This window comes from Lepidochelys kempii, chromosome 2 (assembly GCF_965140265.1).
Source record: "Lepidochelys kempii isolate rLepKem1 chromosome 2, rLepKem1.hap2, whole genome shotgun sequence".
Classification (NCBI taxonomy): domain Eukaryota; kingdom Metazoa; phylum Chordata; order Testudines; family Cheloniidae; genus Lepidochelys; species Lepidochelys kempii.
In genome coordinates, this window is record NC_133257.1 from 262,188,461 (window position 1) to 262,206,346 (window position 17,886).

Here is a 17,886-nt window from a genome sequence, read left to right on the forward strand (position 1 = left end):
AAAAGTGCTGTAATTTAGAGTTTACAACTTCTAAAGCTCTCCAAGAAGATTAGATCACATTAGTTTACAGCTATATGCAGAAGCCATTGCACTTTCCCCCCTTACGTTTTTGTGCTTATAGGTCATCACTAAGGCTACGATTTTGTCATGGAGGTTGTGGAAGTCACAGAATCAGTGACTTCCAGAGATCTCTGTGACTTCAGCCTGTGGCAGTTGGGAGCCGCAGGGTCCCCCCACTGCCTACGGTGGTCAGGAGCTGTGGGGACCCCTGGGAGTTCTGGGCCACCGCGGGCTGTGTGGTGACCCTGCAACTGAGCTCCCCATTTTGGCACAGATATTTTTAGTAAAAGTCAAGGACAGCTCACAGGCTTCCGTGAATTTTTCTTTATTGCCCGTGACCTGTCTGTGACTTTTACTAAAAATATTCGTGACAAAATCTCAGCCTGGTCATCACCCACTTTTGCCAAGTCTCTCACACAGTCTCATACACCCCACCAAGACCTAGCCCATAGTAGTCTCACAATTCCTATATGCTCAAAGTGTGAATTAGAATCGTAGAGCCAGCTGAAGTGGCGCTCCCTTAAGCTTTTGAAGAAAAGATCCAACATAGAAAAAAGATTTTGAAAGCTGCCTCCATCTCAGGTTTTGAAAAACATGATGAAACCTTCACTCTTGTTACTAATGACTGAGCCAGCAACTCTTAAATAGTGAGAAAATTTCTTGTTATGTTCATCACTTTGATAGATGACCTTCTAATAACATGACAATTGCATGGCACCAGTATTTAAAGTGCACCTGAGTTCAGCCAGACTTGACCGAAGAAAGAAACATGGGCAAATATGTTTTTTAAATGTTCTTTTTCCCGTCTTAGGAATTTAACATACCAGGGGTTTTCAAAAAAAGATAAGAAGAAATTATATAAAGCAAACACGCACCATTGCAATAGAATGTAGAGAGAGGCTTTACAAGAAAACAACTTAGAGGAAACTGAAATGATGGTTCCCTATCTCTCCATGACCACTGGGGTTTCACAAATAGTCACTGGAGCAATTGTGAATTGGTACCCACAGATACATTGTCAAGGTGTTAAATTACAAGAGATATACAAATATCAGAGAGAGAGAGAGAGAAAGAGACAGAAAGAGGCATTTTAAGGAGGAAACACTGCCTCTCCCTTGCATGCACACTAAAAGTCTCGGTTGCCATCAGTCACAGTAATATAGCCATTCCAGCATGCCCTGCCTCAGTCATTCCATCTGGTCTTCATGAGAAAAGAATCTTATGTTGATCAGACAAAACTCAGAGATGCATTGCAAGCCACGAGATTGAGTGCTACGGTATGGAGAGAAAGATGTCAAGCAGATAAACAACACAGCAGGTTTCACTTTGCTTCTGCTCAGAACAATTTACCAACCTTCTCTCCAAGACTCAGTATTTTGTGTTTGCTACAAAGCACCGAAATATGCTCTAGTGTGGACCCTTAGCTCTCATGTGAGGTCCCTTGAATGTGTGAAGCGGACATGCCATGTGAAATACAGGCCTATAACAGCTCTTAGTGCATAATGGGACTTCTCTAGTTCTCGCCTAGCTGAACAGCTTGAGGTAAATGCACTGGTTCACCAGCACCAACTTTGTTTACAGTGGAAATGTGGAATCTGTAGGGTTCGCCTGGTGAGAGACTGTCCCCAACAAACTCTGTGTTTTGAATAAGTTCCTTGTTGCGTTGCTGCCAGCCACTACCAGGCGTTTTCCTCTCAACATTGTAGCCTATGATGGCACAGCCATCATCACTCAGCGGTGTGAACCAGGACAGAGTTACCGAGCAACTGCTCTTACTTAAAATCTCTGGATCTTCCGGGGGGTCAGGGAGGGCTGAGGGCACAACAGAGTTCCAATGATGTATAAAATAAGTGCTGTCGCTTTTTAGTGAGATTACAAATAAGCCCTCATTATAAACAATAAGGAGAAATCTAAGTGACACTTTCAGGATCTCTCTCACCATGAATCGGAGCTGCGTGAAAATCAGACACATCTTCACACAACTGACAACTCTCTGCAGACCTGTGCTGTACTGTAATCTACGGTGGGGGTGACATATAGAGCAGGGTCGAATTTTTGGAGTGAATAATTTATTCAACCAAAAATGCATTTTTGCCTGATCCGAAACTACTGGCAAACATGACTTAATTAATACCTTTGGGAAAAAGTTTTTTTTTTCTCATCAGCAAACTGTGTGTCTAAATCTGTCCTTAGCCCAGCGGTTAGGTCACATGCCTAAGATGTGGGAGACCCAAGCCTGAATCCCCACTCTGGAGCAGGTCTCCTCCTCCCAGGTAAGCAGCCTGGCTATAAACTATTCTGGGGTATGGCTGCTCTCAATCTCTCCTGTTGAAGCTGTTCCACTTCATATAAACACTTACATAGTCATTGGGCCAGAGAAATAGTGTGAGGATGACTATACCTTGCTGATCAAAGCACCTAGGAGGTAGGAGACATGGCTTCAAATCTTCTGTTTGTGTGATTCAGAGCAGGGATTCAAACCCCGGTCCCTCACAAGTGCCCTAACCACTGGATTAAAGGCTATAAAGGGGACACACACATATTTGCCTGCCTGAAACCAACTTTTCTGATTTGCCGACCATTTCCGAAAGTCTTCAGAATGAAACTGAATATTTTCCCTGATTTTGCGGTTTCCAGGCCAAACCAAAAAAAATTAATTATTCACCCAGCTCTAATGACAAGCAATAAACTCACCGCAACCACAATAGATCTCCTAACATTTACCAAGAAACCTTCCCAATTCTTGTGATTTTCAATGCCACCTTGTCCAATCAAAGACAAAGTACAGATGAGCCAAAAGCTCCAAAAATCAGGTCAGAATGTGCCCAGAGTTCAGGGATGGTCAGGCCCAAACTTTAATTACAGTCCATCTCTAATGGAAATGGAGTGATCACAGGATTGCACAAAAACTCTCGTAAATCTCATGGAAATTGCTCCAATGCTTGTGTAACTATGGTGTCGCTCTCCACGTAAACCAGCAAATAGAGCATAAACGCACGAAAACATTGGAACCGTGTCCCTGCAGATTACTTGGGGACTGATAAGTACTCTCAGCATATCCATAAGGATTTATCATGCAATATACACTCTGGTTTAGAAGACAGAAATAGCTCTCTTAGAATCATAGAATATCAGGGTTGGAAGGGACCTTGGGAGGTCATCTAGTCCAACCCCTTGCTCAAAGCAGGACCAATCCCCAATTTTTGCCCCAGATCCCTAAATGGCCCCCTCAAGGACTGAACTCACAACCCTGGGTTTAGCAGGCCAATGCTCAAACCACTGAGCTATCCCTCCCCCCTTGAGTCTGACCAATTTATTTGAGCATAAGCTTTCAATGAAGTGAGCTGTAGCTCACGAAAGCTTATGCTCAAATAAATTGGTTAGTCTCTAAGGTGCCACAAGTCCTCCTTTTCTTTTTGCGGATACAGACTAACATGGCTGCTACCCTGAAACCTCTCTTTAGTCTGAAACTACATGGGCATTTTCCAAGAAAATTACTTTCCACTAGGTGGCATTGCAGTGTCTCTTACTATGAAATTAAGGGCCAAATTAGACTGTAACCTAGTCTTTAATTTTGGGCACCCAAAACCTCCAATTTGACTGTCCAAGTCTTGGATTCACAATTTATCAGCTTCTTGTTTGGGTTTACATCTACAACTCCCAAAGTCTAATAACCCTTTCTGCATGCACAAATGCTGTTTCCTTACACACCCCAATAATGGGGTTCCTAAAATTTAGAAGCCATTACTGAAAATTTGTCCCATAATGACAAACAGGACCTAAAAGGTCAACAGTTAATTTGTTATTAAATATGAGCAGCAAGATACCCGTGCACTGTGAAGTAAAGTATTGCTATACATCAATCAGATTGACCATGAAAATCTAGAATCAAATATCAGAGGGGTAGCCGTGTTAGTCTGTATCCACAAAAACAATGAGGAGTCCGGTGGCACCTTAAAGACTAACAGATTTTTTAGGGCATAAGCTTTCGTGGGTAAAAAACCCATTTCTGAAGAATAAATCTGTTAGTCTTTAAGGTGCCACCGGACTCCTTGTTGTTTTTGTAGAATAAAATAGCACATTTTCAAGTGCTTTTATTTTCTTGGTAATTTTTCCTCACTGACTGTAATTCAATTTTCCCTAAGGCTGGTAAGTTTGCAGAGTATTGTTTTAAATAAAGATAGAGAGAGCTTGCTCAGAAAATTGGTTTCTTCACAAGTATGTACAGTTCTAGTTAGTACTTCACAGAAGCATCGTAGGTTACAAAATGGTGGATTTCAGCTAAGGAAACACTGAAAAAAAAATCTCTTCACTAGTTGGTTTAAATTTTCATTTCATGAAACAGTCAGAGCAGAATAGCACAGCAGCAATTTATCTAACCTGGGGAAGCTGGTGTGCGCATCTGTGGGAAGGAGAAACAGAAAACAGCACAGATGTAAGAAAATCAGAGTGATACAGCTCGATCCTGTAGGCTGAGAAGCATAGAATCATAGGGTTAAAAGGGATCACAAGGGTCATCTAGTCTAACCCCCTGCCAAGATGCAGGATTGGTTGTATCTAAATCAACCAAGACAGATGGCTCTAGCCTCCTTTCGAAAACCTCCAGTGAAGGAGCTTCCACGACCTCCCTAGGCGTCTGTTCATTGTCCTGCTGTCCTTACAGTTAGGAAGTTTTTCCTGAGATTTAATCTAAATCTGCTCTGCTGTAGTTTGAACCCACTGCCTCTTGTCCTGCCCTCCGTGGTACAAGTGCCAATGGACAGAATTTGCAGAAATGTACACCGGATAAACCTACCTATTACAGATAACGTGGCTGATGCAATTGCATCCCTTGCAGCAAAAGTCACCTCTCCAGCATGATGTGGTTGGGCTTTCTTCAGGATCAGTCTGTAGCTGTCTCCATCTGCCTGTATTTCCCAGTTCTCGTCTGGTTGGATATCCACGTCATTAACATACCAGGCAACTTCGCTGACTGGTACTGCTTCACTTAAAACGCAGCTAAGTGTAGCTTGGTCCCCAGCAGTGACTTCAGTGTCAACCAAAGGCTGCAAAATTTCCAGGCGCCATCCTGCAGGTAAAAATATGTAATCAAACCCCAAGATTTAAGTGTCAAGGTTTATCCTTAATCTTCTTGCTGAATCTTTTGGCAGCTAGACCACATGGGCTGGCAGAAGAGCCTGATGAGTTTTCTAAGGTCTAGGTTATGCAATCTGGTTAAAGGTGACAGAGATCTTAGAAGCTAGACTGCCAAAGCTATCAGGAGATCTCCTTCAGATCTGTGTGCTGTAACCTCCTGTTTTGGTCCAGCTTTAGCCCTGATTCTGCATGCTCATGTGTAGGGGGATCCCTTTACTTGTGCAGAACCACATTAAAGTCACTGGGGCTCCGTCCTGGTGCTAGAGTCCATCTGTGCCAACAGGCTTCAGGAGAGGGGTCTTTACTGGATATAAGGGCCCTTTTCCCAGTTTAGGCAAAAAATTCAAAAGCACTTTTCTCACTTGGAGCTTGGGGAGTTTTGCACAAGCAAATGGCAGTTGTCTCTGAAAAAAGATGACTATTTCCTGACATTTTATGAAAATAGCAGCAAAATTCATGAAATGATGGTGAATTCTTAACACTCCACATGCTTGCTGGTGTTGTGGGTACAACATCTGTAAAGCACAAACTAAAAAAGCTTCTAAGCTTTAGTAATCTCCCTTCATGCCCACACTTACTTCACTGGTTCATCCTCACCCTCTCTTTTCCCCTTTTCTGTAATTTAATTTGGGATTCATTCCCTCGCTGTTTTCCACTCAAGGAGAACACATCACAATTGTTTTTTGTCTCTGTCAGCAAATAAAAACGACTGAAACAATGTCTTCCCTTTACTCTTTTCAAACAGAGAAGAATATCCATAGAATGATATTAGGGGGTTTCAAATGGTTTCACATTTTGCTCTTGAATTTCTTTTCCACCTGCAACCTACACTATTTCCATGTTTTCCCTATTGAGTGGTTTGTGAGTGCTGTCAAGAGCAGAAGACGACGGACCTTGAGTCCTTTGAATTCAGCTCCTCTCTTTCCTACTTTTTACTCTACTGTACTATTTTCCCTCAATGAAATTCAGTGAAGGACACTGGGTGAAGTGACATGACTGGACATCCTGAAGATATGTTGGATTTCACTTTTTGTGCAAAATTATTCACATACTCTGGGTTTAGCTGGTAACGTACAACTAAGGGTGACTAACATAATTAGGGTTTGCTCTGGATCAGATCTTCAGTTTTTTTCATGGAACATGCCATTGGGCACATATCACTGTGAGACACACGATGCCCAGATACGAAATGGAGATTGTGAGAGTGTAGCCAGACAGGGGCACTAATGCTCCTAAGAATTATAAAGAAATGTTGAGTAGATAAATGAATATGCTCCTCTTTATATCTAGTTGAAATTATTTGGTTGGACAACTGAGATTGAGATAGGTACTTTGTACAACTGTGAGAGCTGTGACTGTGAATCCATTTCCCGCTCACAAAAAACTGATATTTTGTGTATGTCACGAAGATAAAAGATTTATCTGAGCCCCGAGTTCCCAAAACATTATTTTAACTCTACATCCTGTATAAAGAGCTTGATTAATTTCTGTCTGCAGGAGAAGCAGACGGGGGGAAATGATGGAAATGTAGAAGGCATGGAAGATGCACTGCTAAGTTTACAGAAAACATCCGGTTCAATCACAATAGAAAAGAAGCGAAGATCACCATAGACAGAAAAGAAACCTGTCATAGACAGAAAAGAATTAGGAGCTGTTGGGGAGTATAGCTGTTAGGATATAGATATTCAGGCCTGTCTGTAAAGGCCTGTACTTTAAGAATTTAGGTGTATTCTTATCACTTGGCTAGTTCTAGAGGTATAAAAGAAAGAATCAAAATCACTGTCTGCTGGTGTAAGGGCCTTCTCTTACTGTGACAGTCTGAGGCCCTGTTCTTAGGCTAAGGCCTTTGGCTAAGCAGCAGAGGCAGCCATAAGCTGGGAAGCGAACAGTCACATCCTCACATTCCAAACTAGTCACATTGAAATAAGGTGCTATTGGGCTGTTAGGCACTATAAGGACAGGATTGTATTCCTATCACCTCCAGAGGAATGGAAGTGCCTAGAAAATGTAAAAGGAAACTTAGTTTGATAGCATCCTGTCTGGCAAGAACTCACTTATCAATAGCTGGGATGTGAAATCCTCTCTTCTGTATTGTTTTGTCATTATAGTTCCCACTTTGCTATTGTTTGTCTGTATAATCTCTGTCTGGTTCTGTGATTGTTCCTGTCTGCTGTATAATGAATTTTGCTGGGTGTAAACTAATTAAGGTGGTGGGATATAATTGGTTACATAATCATGTTACAATATGTTAGGATTGGTTAGTTAAATTTCAGGAAAATGATTAGTTAAGGTATAGCTAAGCAGAACTCAAGTTTTACTATATAATCTGTAGTCAATGAGGAAGTGAGTGGGCGTGGGTGGGAGGGGATGGGTGTGTGGGTGGGGGGATGGGAACAGGGAATGGGGGTGCGGAAATTGGAATCATGTTTTGCTAAAGGGGGAAATGGGAACAGGGAATGGGGGTAAGGAAATTGGAATAATGTTTGGCTAAGGGCAGGAATGGGAACAGGGACACAGGTGTAAGGCTCTGTGGTGTCAGAGCTGGGAAGGAGGATACTAAGGAAGGAAACTGGAATCATGCTTGCTGGAAGTTCACCCCAATAAACATCGAATTGTTTGCACCTTTGGACTTCGGGTATTGTTGCTCTCTGTTCATGCGTGAAGGACCAGGGAAGTAAGTGGGTGAAGGAATAAGCCCCCTAACAATAGCTACCCAGCCCAACTGAGAGATGCTATTCCTCACCAAGAAGATAGACTGGAGGGAAACAAAACTGTGGAGAACCTTTGAAAGATAGAAGACACAGTTCCACCTCTGTTTAAAAATTAGATTTTCGACATTGGTGTACCACCAACCCATGAGCTGTTACACAAACACTACAGCAAGAAGGTTTGAAGAGCAAGCTGGACTGTGAAGCATGGGAGGAGGTATGCATGGCTTATATGGAAAAAATATGAAAGCACATAAATGGATAAGAGAAAAAAAACAAGATGAAAGACCAGTTGAAAACTCTGATGAATCAAAAATAGCATTGAGCTTCCAGTAGCTGAAATATAAGGCAGGCTGAAAGACATCGTATACTTACAACTGGCAACCGAAAGATGAAGATGGAGAGACATGTTTGCAACCTATGTGGCTACATTTAACCAAGAAGCAGCATGTTTGTCAATGCCATGAGGCGATGCAATCGCTCAAATACATAAGCCAGGTTTTATTTAATATATATTATGTATGAATAAAGGTTTCTTATTACATGTAAATTTGACATACCATTGTCACAATTTAACCACTTTTTCCAAATGTTGACTAGCAGTAGACAAGGCAGTCCCAAATAATTCTTCAGCCTGTACTCATTCCCTACAGGAAGAATTTTCTAATGGTGCCATAGAAGTCTTGCTAAAAGACTATCAACAGATGGAATTTATACTAATGACTAAGTAGCCACAGTAAGAGAGAAGACCCAGATGTCAAAGTGTCATGAGTTAATTTACAGTGCATCTTTAAATGTAACTCAGTTATATTATCAGCTGTGATTGTAAGATACTAAGCCATACTACACCTGATAAAGAATTGTAAAAAATGTAACAAATTAAAAAGAGTATGATGAAATAGCCATAGTTTAGATTGTTAGAAGGAAAGAAAACAAAAATTAAATTAAATTATATTAAAAGTTCAAACTCAGTAAAGTAGAGATTGACCAGATCCTCAGAGGTCAAGGGTGGCTTTTGCTTTGGCTTACTATAGGAAACACGTCAGCCATAAAAGTCAGATGTAGGTTCAAACTCTTCTGAAATTCTTGGGCGTTTAGGATCTGGGCCAATCTTTACTGAAAATCTCAGACCCTTTTGCAATTACCATTGTTCATCCTTTGAGTTCGAAGATGACCATGACATGGTCTGAACACAGAGTAGCTGATCAGGCCAATTTGAGCTTTGAACTGTCTGGCACATTGAACAAGAGATGCCATCCTGGGTTGCTTGATTTACAGCTAACATGCTGCTGTTACGAAATTTACGCTGCAGGTACTTCTGCTCTGCCTCAGCAGTTCTCCTCCACTCACAGACTGTTGCTCTGGTATGGGTGACATTTCGCCAAATAGAACTACCATGAAGAAGGTCTTCCCAGAACTCGGGGTCTGTGCTGAAACCCTCCAAGGATAACTTGAGGGAGTTTTTGAAATGTTTCCTCTGGCCTCCCTGAGAGCACTTTCCCTCCTTTAGCTTGCCGTAAAAGATCTTCTTTGGCAGTCACTCATCTGACATTCTGGTGACATGGCCTGCCCATCTCACCTGTGATTTCATCAATGGAGTATGGATGTTTGGAATGCCTGCCCATATGAGAACCTCAGTACCTGGAACCTTGTCTTGCCATCTTATCCTCATCAGTTTCCTCAAACAGCCCACGTGAAAGTGGTATTTTGTATAATTATCATAATAGGCATTTGACAGTGGCTCTTTTTAAAGCCAGCTCACTAAAATAAAGGCTGTTTTCTAACATAAAATCTAGAGAGAGACAAGAATGTATCTGCCACAGATTATCTTCTCTCACTGGCATTGAATTGAAGTAGGTAGGTAAGGACAAAAGGGAAGAACAAATTAGGAATTATCAGGGAAGGCAAACAGCTGATTGAGTTTGTACATAGTCCTGCACTGGTTTCCAAGACACAAGAGGGACAAGCAGCATTCACAGAGGTTACAGATGAATGCAGGGAAGATGAAGATCAGACTAGTTGTACAATGGAATTCAAGGGAGGATGGATTGTTTGACAGATAACTAGCACAAAGGAGTTCACATACCTGGGCACCCCAATTAGCATAGATGGAGAGGTAGTACATGAAATAAATACATAAAAGAGCCACATTTATTCCTAGTGCAATCATGGGCAATGACATTGGTTTCAATAGAGTTGCATCTGTTTACAGCAGGGCTGAATTTGTTTTAATAATTAGCAGTAGATGCATGTAACTGATTCAACAAGATTGGGCAAGCAGAAAACCGAAGCTAAAAACTCCAACATCCTGCAACCATAATTTCATTATGTTGCATGGCTGTGAGATTCTGTGTCCGATTGAAAAATGGAAGCATTCCCTCATAGGAAGAATGCTTTGCAAAGCTCATGAGTATAATATCGTAAGATAAGTTAAGGTGCAGTTCAGGAAAACAGTACACTGGAAAGCATACAAGAATAGAGGTTATTCTGGTTGGGCCACATCAATCAAGATGTATAATGAGCGAATGTAAAAGCAAGTCCTAAAATATGGGAACACAAGTGATGGATAGTCAGACCACAGAGAAACGGATAAAGCATGTTTGAGAAGGATTCACCTCTGCTGAGTAGCAGAAAGAAATGTTAATGGTTGTGTTCCACAGTCAACAGAAGTTATGCAAAGTATACTCACCTCTGCCATGATGCCTGCAAATCAGTCAGCAGTGGCTAGGCTGTTTGGCCTGCTGCTATTTCTACTTAATAGGGTTGCCAACTCTGACTGAAGCTATTCCAGGAGATTTTTTTTCCCCCAACATGCCAATGTCATTTTCTTAAAATATCCTATTAAAATCTCCCGGATTGCTTTCCAATAGTCACCGGCAGATCAGTGCCGATTCCGGAAGACTCCAGGCCAAACATGGAGGATTGGCAACTCTATTACTTAACCTAATCAGGACGGTTTCACTGTTTACCTTGTTGTCATCCTCATTTGTTTGTTTAATACACCCTTTGTTGTCTTGGTATGCTAATAGATTCAAAGCTCTTTGGGGCAGTGGCTGCTTTTTATTCTATGTCTGGGCATTGCCTAACTGACTGGGGCCTCTAGGAACTAATGTAATTAACAGTAATAATTATGATGATCATGATGTACATTGTAATCTATGAACCCTTGAAATATCTATATCTCTGACCCACTAGAATACTTACTCTCTGAATGAATGTGGCTTGTTTCTAGCTAATTTGCACAATTTATAAGCATTATATGAGACGTGGCATATGTCACTTCCTACACATAAGTGCTTGTCACATGAAACATAACTAGTAAAGTATAAAATAAAAGATTTCTCTGTGTGAAGCAGAAGTAATGCATGGAGCCCCATGACCTATGCTACTCATGAACTATCCAGCTCTGGCACGCAACAAATATTTTTCTGGGTTGTCCAGCCTTTCAAACCGGAAAGATAGCACTCCAAGCACAGGTCTGTCATTGTTACCTTTCACAGTCAGGAATGCAGATGTCACAGCATCACTAGTCAGGAAAGTCACCCTGCAGTTGTCCTGGGGAGTGAGGTTCTTCAACAGGAGAAGATGCCTGCGTCCATTTTCAAAGTAAACCATCTCAATGTTTTCTGTGGTTTTGGCAGGCTCATCATCAATCAGCCAGTTGTAATTGTAGCACTCTGGTTTGGAAAGGTAGCACTCAAACAGAGCTTCACCACCTTCCATGGCTTCCACATTCACCAAACCCTTGACAATACTGTTCTTGGCTAATGGAAAAGGAAAATGATCAACAACATTAGCTATTTTGCTTACACACTTCTGAGTAGTAGCGAGCCTTAGAGCACACTATATAATTCCCATCACCCGGAAGCTGATATGAGATCATATGGGGAAAGTTAGCTTGTGGTTTCTCCTTTTAAATTTCAGTGGCATCCAAACACAACATGATGTTTAAAATACATCCACAACAGCGATGTGGTCTAACAAGTAGTAAAATAACTCTAACCCGGTGTTTCCTTCTGGCTTTATTCAACATTTATCCAATAACCTGACCTATATCTTTATAAATGAAGGACGAAATCACATTGTTTGTATGAACTGAATAATTGTTCAATGGAAGCGAATACAACAAGCCTTTCACAGTCCAAGAATATAGAGTATAACCAGTTTCCATTTGCGTACAACAGGAATCCTCTTGCCAACCTCCTCCATATGTATAATTAACATCATAGCTAGAAAGATTTGAAACTGATAGGGAGCTCATCTTAAAATCTTACCACCTTTTATACAAAACATGTCCTTATCCCAGCAGCAGACTACTGTTGGTCAATGCAATGATATTTGAAATCTAAGCCAACAAGAGATTTTTAAAATTGTACTATTAAAAGCCATTTGCAAAATTACAATTTATTGCATCGGCAACACTTTTTTTAGTAGTAACTTTCTAATTATTACCAAATTCTTCTGACATATGTCCAGGACCTGATTTTCTAATCTGAGTGTCGGGGGCTGGGGCCATCGTGTGTGCAAAAATGTGCACAGATGTGCATGACCCATTTGCACACAACTACTGCAACTGCATGCACCAACTGATAATTGCACACAACTAACCAATTTGATGCACATATCCCCAATTTGTGTGCACAACCAGGTTAATTGCATAGACACATTAGGCACACACTACTGTACACATTTATGTATGCTGAGTTGGGTGAGCACAGTTTAGAAGCTGAAACCCACAATGCTCACATGAGTTATACACCATGGTCCTCCTGATCAACGTTCTAATATAGCACCAGAATAATGGGCCAATCAATCCTGTTTAGTAACCACATCAATCATTGTAACTTCTAACCCACGTGCAATTGCTTGTCACCTAGAAAATGTATTCCCTAGCAAAGCCAAATCAGTTTTTCTGAGGTTCCAGAATTTTCCAACTTGAACGTTTAAAGAGAACAATGGTCTTGTGCCTAGGGCAAAGGACAGGAGTCAGCGGCATGACTGCATTCCTGTGTGAATGTATCTATGTCATTTAATTTCTCTGCGCTCCACTTTCCTCATATATAGAATGCTGATACTTACAGATCCCTGCCCTCCCCCCCCACCAGGGCGTTTTAAGACTACATTCATTAATACTTGGTAAGTGCTTTTAGACCCTAAGATGGAAGGAGCTACCAAAGTGCAGAGCATTATAATCAATAATAATATGGCTTTTTAACTGAGCACAATCTCACAGTTCAGAAACCAAACAACAGCTCAGAAACCAAATATTTCTAACCATAATAGCGTACCCAGTAATTGAAAACAAGAATTCCATGTGCAAATAGCAGAAACCTAGTTATTAAAACATTATATCCGCTATGCTCTACTGTTGTTTGCTTTGATCACTTGGATATTTTGGTTCTTTAAAGGCTTTAAATGGCAGGCTGTGGGTCACGTTCTGTAGTTGCTCCCACTGAAGTCAAGGAAAGTTCCTTACATGGAGCAGCTGCAGGTCAACCCCCTCAATTAGTTAATACTGGCAAACGTATGGTAGTTTTCTTGGAAGTATCCTACGCACCATCAATTCTAAGACTGAGATCAGGTGTCTTTCACCTTACATGGGACACCAAACGCTAGATTGGTCTTTATGTATCTCAAAAACCCGTGGAGGAAGATTTTCAAAAATGCCTACAGGTTACAGTATCACAACTCCCATTTAAGGCCAATGGGCCTTGTGCTACTAAATCTATTAGGCCTTTTTGAAAATCATCCCTGTGATGTTTGGACAATTATTTTTTAAAATATATTCATTTCCACTCTGTCCTAAATTGAAAATAAATAACTATAATAAAGACTGTGTGGCACTTGCATAGCACAGTAATGGAGGGAATACAAGTACCTAAGATAGAGACAGAAAATAGTGACTCTTGAACGCAGACTCCGAGCAACTGAGTCCAAGACATATATAAACACGGCTCTGTTAATTAGACCAAGAAAGGTTACATATGGGGCCAGATCCTGATCCTACTAAAATCAACGGCAAAACTCTCATTAACTTCATTGGAAACAAGATTTAGTCTTTGGTGGGAAAAAATATAAGAACAGGATACAACAAACCTTGAAACACTGTTTTCTGTAAACCTAAGAATCAAGCTGCTCTCCTCATCTTTTCTATCACAGACACTTAACTACACGTAAAATAATATTTCTATTGTTTTTCCACTTTTTGTCTCTCAGGGACACTTACAATATCTAATTTCAAATTACATGAGGCTTTAGAAATTATTATTTTAAATAGATATAAAACTCAAGGAAGGTGAACTGTAGATTAGATTAACTGAAAATAAAAAAATACAATGCCATTTTATCCTTTAGTTAATTTTTTAAAGCACTTTGTATGTGAAAAACACTATATAAAAGCTATTATTTTTCAAGTCCAAGAACGCCACATCTGCAGCATGACAATAATTCAGCAGAACATATCCCATTTGATTAGTGCTACCTCCAAATTCAGTTAATTGGAGAGCAGGCATGATTGCCTATACGCGTTTGGAACCGTTAGTGGGCATTAAATTGAACTAGTTGCCAACTGAATTTTGTGCATTTTCACATTCAACTCATGTTAACACCAAACATGTTTCTCATTATTATCGATATTGGAATGAACACCCAATGAATAGGTAACGATTTGCCACTTATTGTCAGATGCGACTGTGATTTGCCACTTGGTTGCTATTTGGTCCCCTTAGTAGTCTTCCTTCTGTGCTGGAAGACCTCACCTTGAACATCAAGCATAGCCACAACTTTAGTGCTTCCAGCTTCACAAGAATAGATGCCACTGTCTTCTGGAAGGGCAGGTTTAATTTTTAGCTTGGCTACATTCCAGTCCTGCTCGATAATGACTCGTTGCCCATCTGCAGAAACTTCCTGATCATTTTTCTTCCATGTGGCTTGCACTGGCCTAGAGTACTGGCATATGAGCTCTGCTGTGCCATCTTCATCAACGGTAATGTCCTGCATGGGACTGACCACCTCAATAGTTGGATCTGTCAACCAACATGTCAGGAGGGACATGTATTAGTGGATCCTTATGGAAAGGGCAGCTTAGATATTGTCAAGCACAGAGCCCGCGTGGAATGGGAAGCAAATGAAATGAAATTACAAGCATAAGGCTGCCCAGATGCGCTACAGGCTAGCAGGTTTAGCGTTTGCTTGTGTCAGCATCAAGCCGCGTGGAAGCAAACAGGGTATATTAGGATAGCTGTACTGTCAGATAGTTCAGACCAGTGGTTCTCAAACTTATTTGATTGGGCCCCGCTTCTCTGTGTCTGTAGGTGCTTGCGTGCTCCTTCCCCCGACCCCACAAGAAGGCAGAGCGGAGGCAGAGCGGAGGGCAGCAGCACCTGCGCCAGCAGAAGTACGGGTGGCCGCGTGAAAGGTGATATCTGTCAACATCACTTTTCACAGCAGACTTAGTGTCCCATTGCCACCCTTACTTCTGCGCTGCTGCTGCCACCCCAGGTGAGGGATTGAGTGGAGGGGAAGGAGAGCCCAAGCCTAGGTGGTGTGGCTCCAGCTATCAGCTCGGGGCTTCCAGCTGTCCCCTTTATTCCTGCCTCCCGGGTGTGCACGGCCCTTCTGCACCAGCCCCAGCCACCCGGGGCTGACAGAGCTCTTAAATAAAATCACACAGCTCACACCTCCCTTGACACATTTGCCCCATAGTTTGAGAACCCCTGGTTTAGTCTAAATAACTAAGATTTATACAAAGATTCTTGAAGGCTATTTTTCTTTGGAGAGCATCCACTGGGATTTTCTCCCTCTCCGTCATTTCCTCCCCACAATGACACATATCACAGGAGCCCTCGTTCCACCACGGAGCACTGAACGTGGCTCACTCTCAAGTATGTCAGGGCTTCTCAGAATCTGTCAGGGGTGGAGATAGCGAAGTGGGATGGGTGAGCTGCCTTGAGAAGACGGCTGAGTGACTTAAAAACAGAAAAGTCAAAATGAACATATTCAGCAAGATTGGCTGGGGTTTAGCAGGGTGACTCCAATTAAACTGGGAAGTCTGGGCTAAAAATGAACCCCAGTGTGATTATATGTTCATCTGATTAAATCTGGCCAGGAGTTTTCCAGCAACAAACCCACAGCTTCTAACAGGATGTGATATGATGGTGCCTTTACTATGATACTTCTGAGGCCCAAAGGAGAGCAGCAGTGGTACTCAGGACTGTCTGGAAGTTCATAGGAGCCTTTCTCTACGTGAACAACCTGTGAAAGCTACTTGAAATGAAATGTATAATTACATTAGGCATTCCGGCTTGTCACTGGTCATAAAGTCTGTCAGAAACCCACACGCAGTAAGGCAAGCATGGCACTATAGCTGGGCCACCCTATTCTGGACCTTCCAAAATATCATGGAGAGAGCACTCCACAGAAGAGAAGTGCCCAGTTTTTGACTGATCTTGTGTCTGCCTGTGTATACAACAAACGATTGCATGTAGCCATCTAACTAGTCGATTTGTAAAGTCAATTGTGTAACTACAGTAGAACCTCAGAGTTACAAACACCAGAGTTACGAACTGACCGGTCAACCAACACCTCATTTGGAACTGGAAGTATGCAATCAGGCAGCAGCAGCAGAGACAAAAAAAATAAAATAAAAAGGCAAATACAGTACAGTACTGTGTTAAAAGTAAACTACTAAAAAATTAAAGAGAACGTTTTAAAAAAAGATTTGACAAGCTAAGGAAACTGTTTCTGTGCTTGTTTCATTTAAATTAAGATGGTCAAAAGCAGCATTTTTCTTCTGCATAGTAAAGTTTCAAAGCTGTATGAAGTCAAAGTTTAGTTGTAAACCTGAAAAAACAACCATATCGTTTTATTCAGAGTTACAAACATTTCATTGTTATGGACAACCTCCATTTCCGAGGTGTTCGTAACTCTGAGGGTCTACTGTAGATAACTCAATGCTACCATTAGTTCCCATGGCTCATTGAAATCTTGAATTGAGGAACCCAAGAAATCCTGGAAATGGTCCTGGTAGCTGACTGCTCCCGCTGAGAAAGGTGATACCCATGCCCCTGCTGTTGAATTTTGATGGTCTTTACTTTCTTTTAAAATACCACTGCTGAAGATAGCTGCTATGGTTATAGGCATAATACAATAAAGTAAAGAAAACAAAACTGAAGATTTTGCAAGCTTCAAAAGCAGGCATAGGGCATCCTCCTAGATGCTACTTTGTATTCCCCCTCCATGAGAGTATTTGCAGGCGATAATATTTATTGTATATATTTGACCAAAAATCTGAATGGCAATTGAAATAGCAGCCTCTCAGCAAAGCCCTTCTCCCTGGGAGCACAGCTATGCTACAAAGGACTTGGTAGGTGCGAAGCTATATAATCAATTAGGTTAAAAAACTAGTAGTCATTGAAGGTCTAGACCAGAAGGAGCCTTTATCTTAAGAAGCAGAACTCATTGCAGCCTCGCTAAAATCAGGTAAACTGGACCTGTGAGAAAATGCTCCTCTCAACAACGTGTGCATTTCACGGACGTTAATGGAAATTATATGCATGCTTTGGCATGCAAAGGCAGCCCAAAGATGTCTGCTGAAATCCTCCTGCTCAGCTCAGTTCTGTTCCCTAGGGGCTTTATTATGGCTTTTAATGGCACAGCTCCCCTTGTGAGAAATGTGATGGCAGCTCCTGAGGCCATTCTTGCTGCTTAGGGCTGAGGAGTTGATGGTGTAACAGAAAATTGATGAAGTGAGCTGTAGCTCATGAAAGCTTATGCTCAAATAAATTGGTTAGTCTCTAAGGTGCCATAAGTACTCTTTTTCTTTTTGCGAATACAGACTAACACGGCTGTTACTCTGAAACCAGAAAATTGATGGCCATTTCAGATTGCGATTACACATCTCTGACTAGTCCTGTTTTAGTTAAAGGACACAGCTACCCAACAAGACAGAGGATTTTAATGGAAAGAGTAGCTAACCTGCTAT

General features: G+C 41.4%; 1 protein-coding gene across 1 annotated transcript in view; it reads right to left on the reverse strand.

The window, feature by feature from the left end:
* OBSCN (obscurin, cytoskeletal calmodulin and titin-interacting RhoGEF) overlaps positions 1-17,886 on the reverse strand; it is a 291,804-nt gene that overhangs the window by 115,914 nt on the left and 158,004 nt on the right. Inside the window, exons 61-63 of the mRNA XM_073329682.1 lie at positions 11,396-11,668; positions 4,856-5,128; positions 1,585-1,872 (exon numbers count right to left, since the gene is read on the reverse strand). Coding sequence (XP_073185783.1) covers positions 1,585-1,872; positions 4,856-5,128; positions 11,396-11,668 — 834 coding nt within the window. The remainder of the gene's footprint in view (positions 1-1,584; positions 1,873-4,855; positions 5,129-11,395; positions 11,669-17,886) is intronic.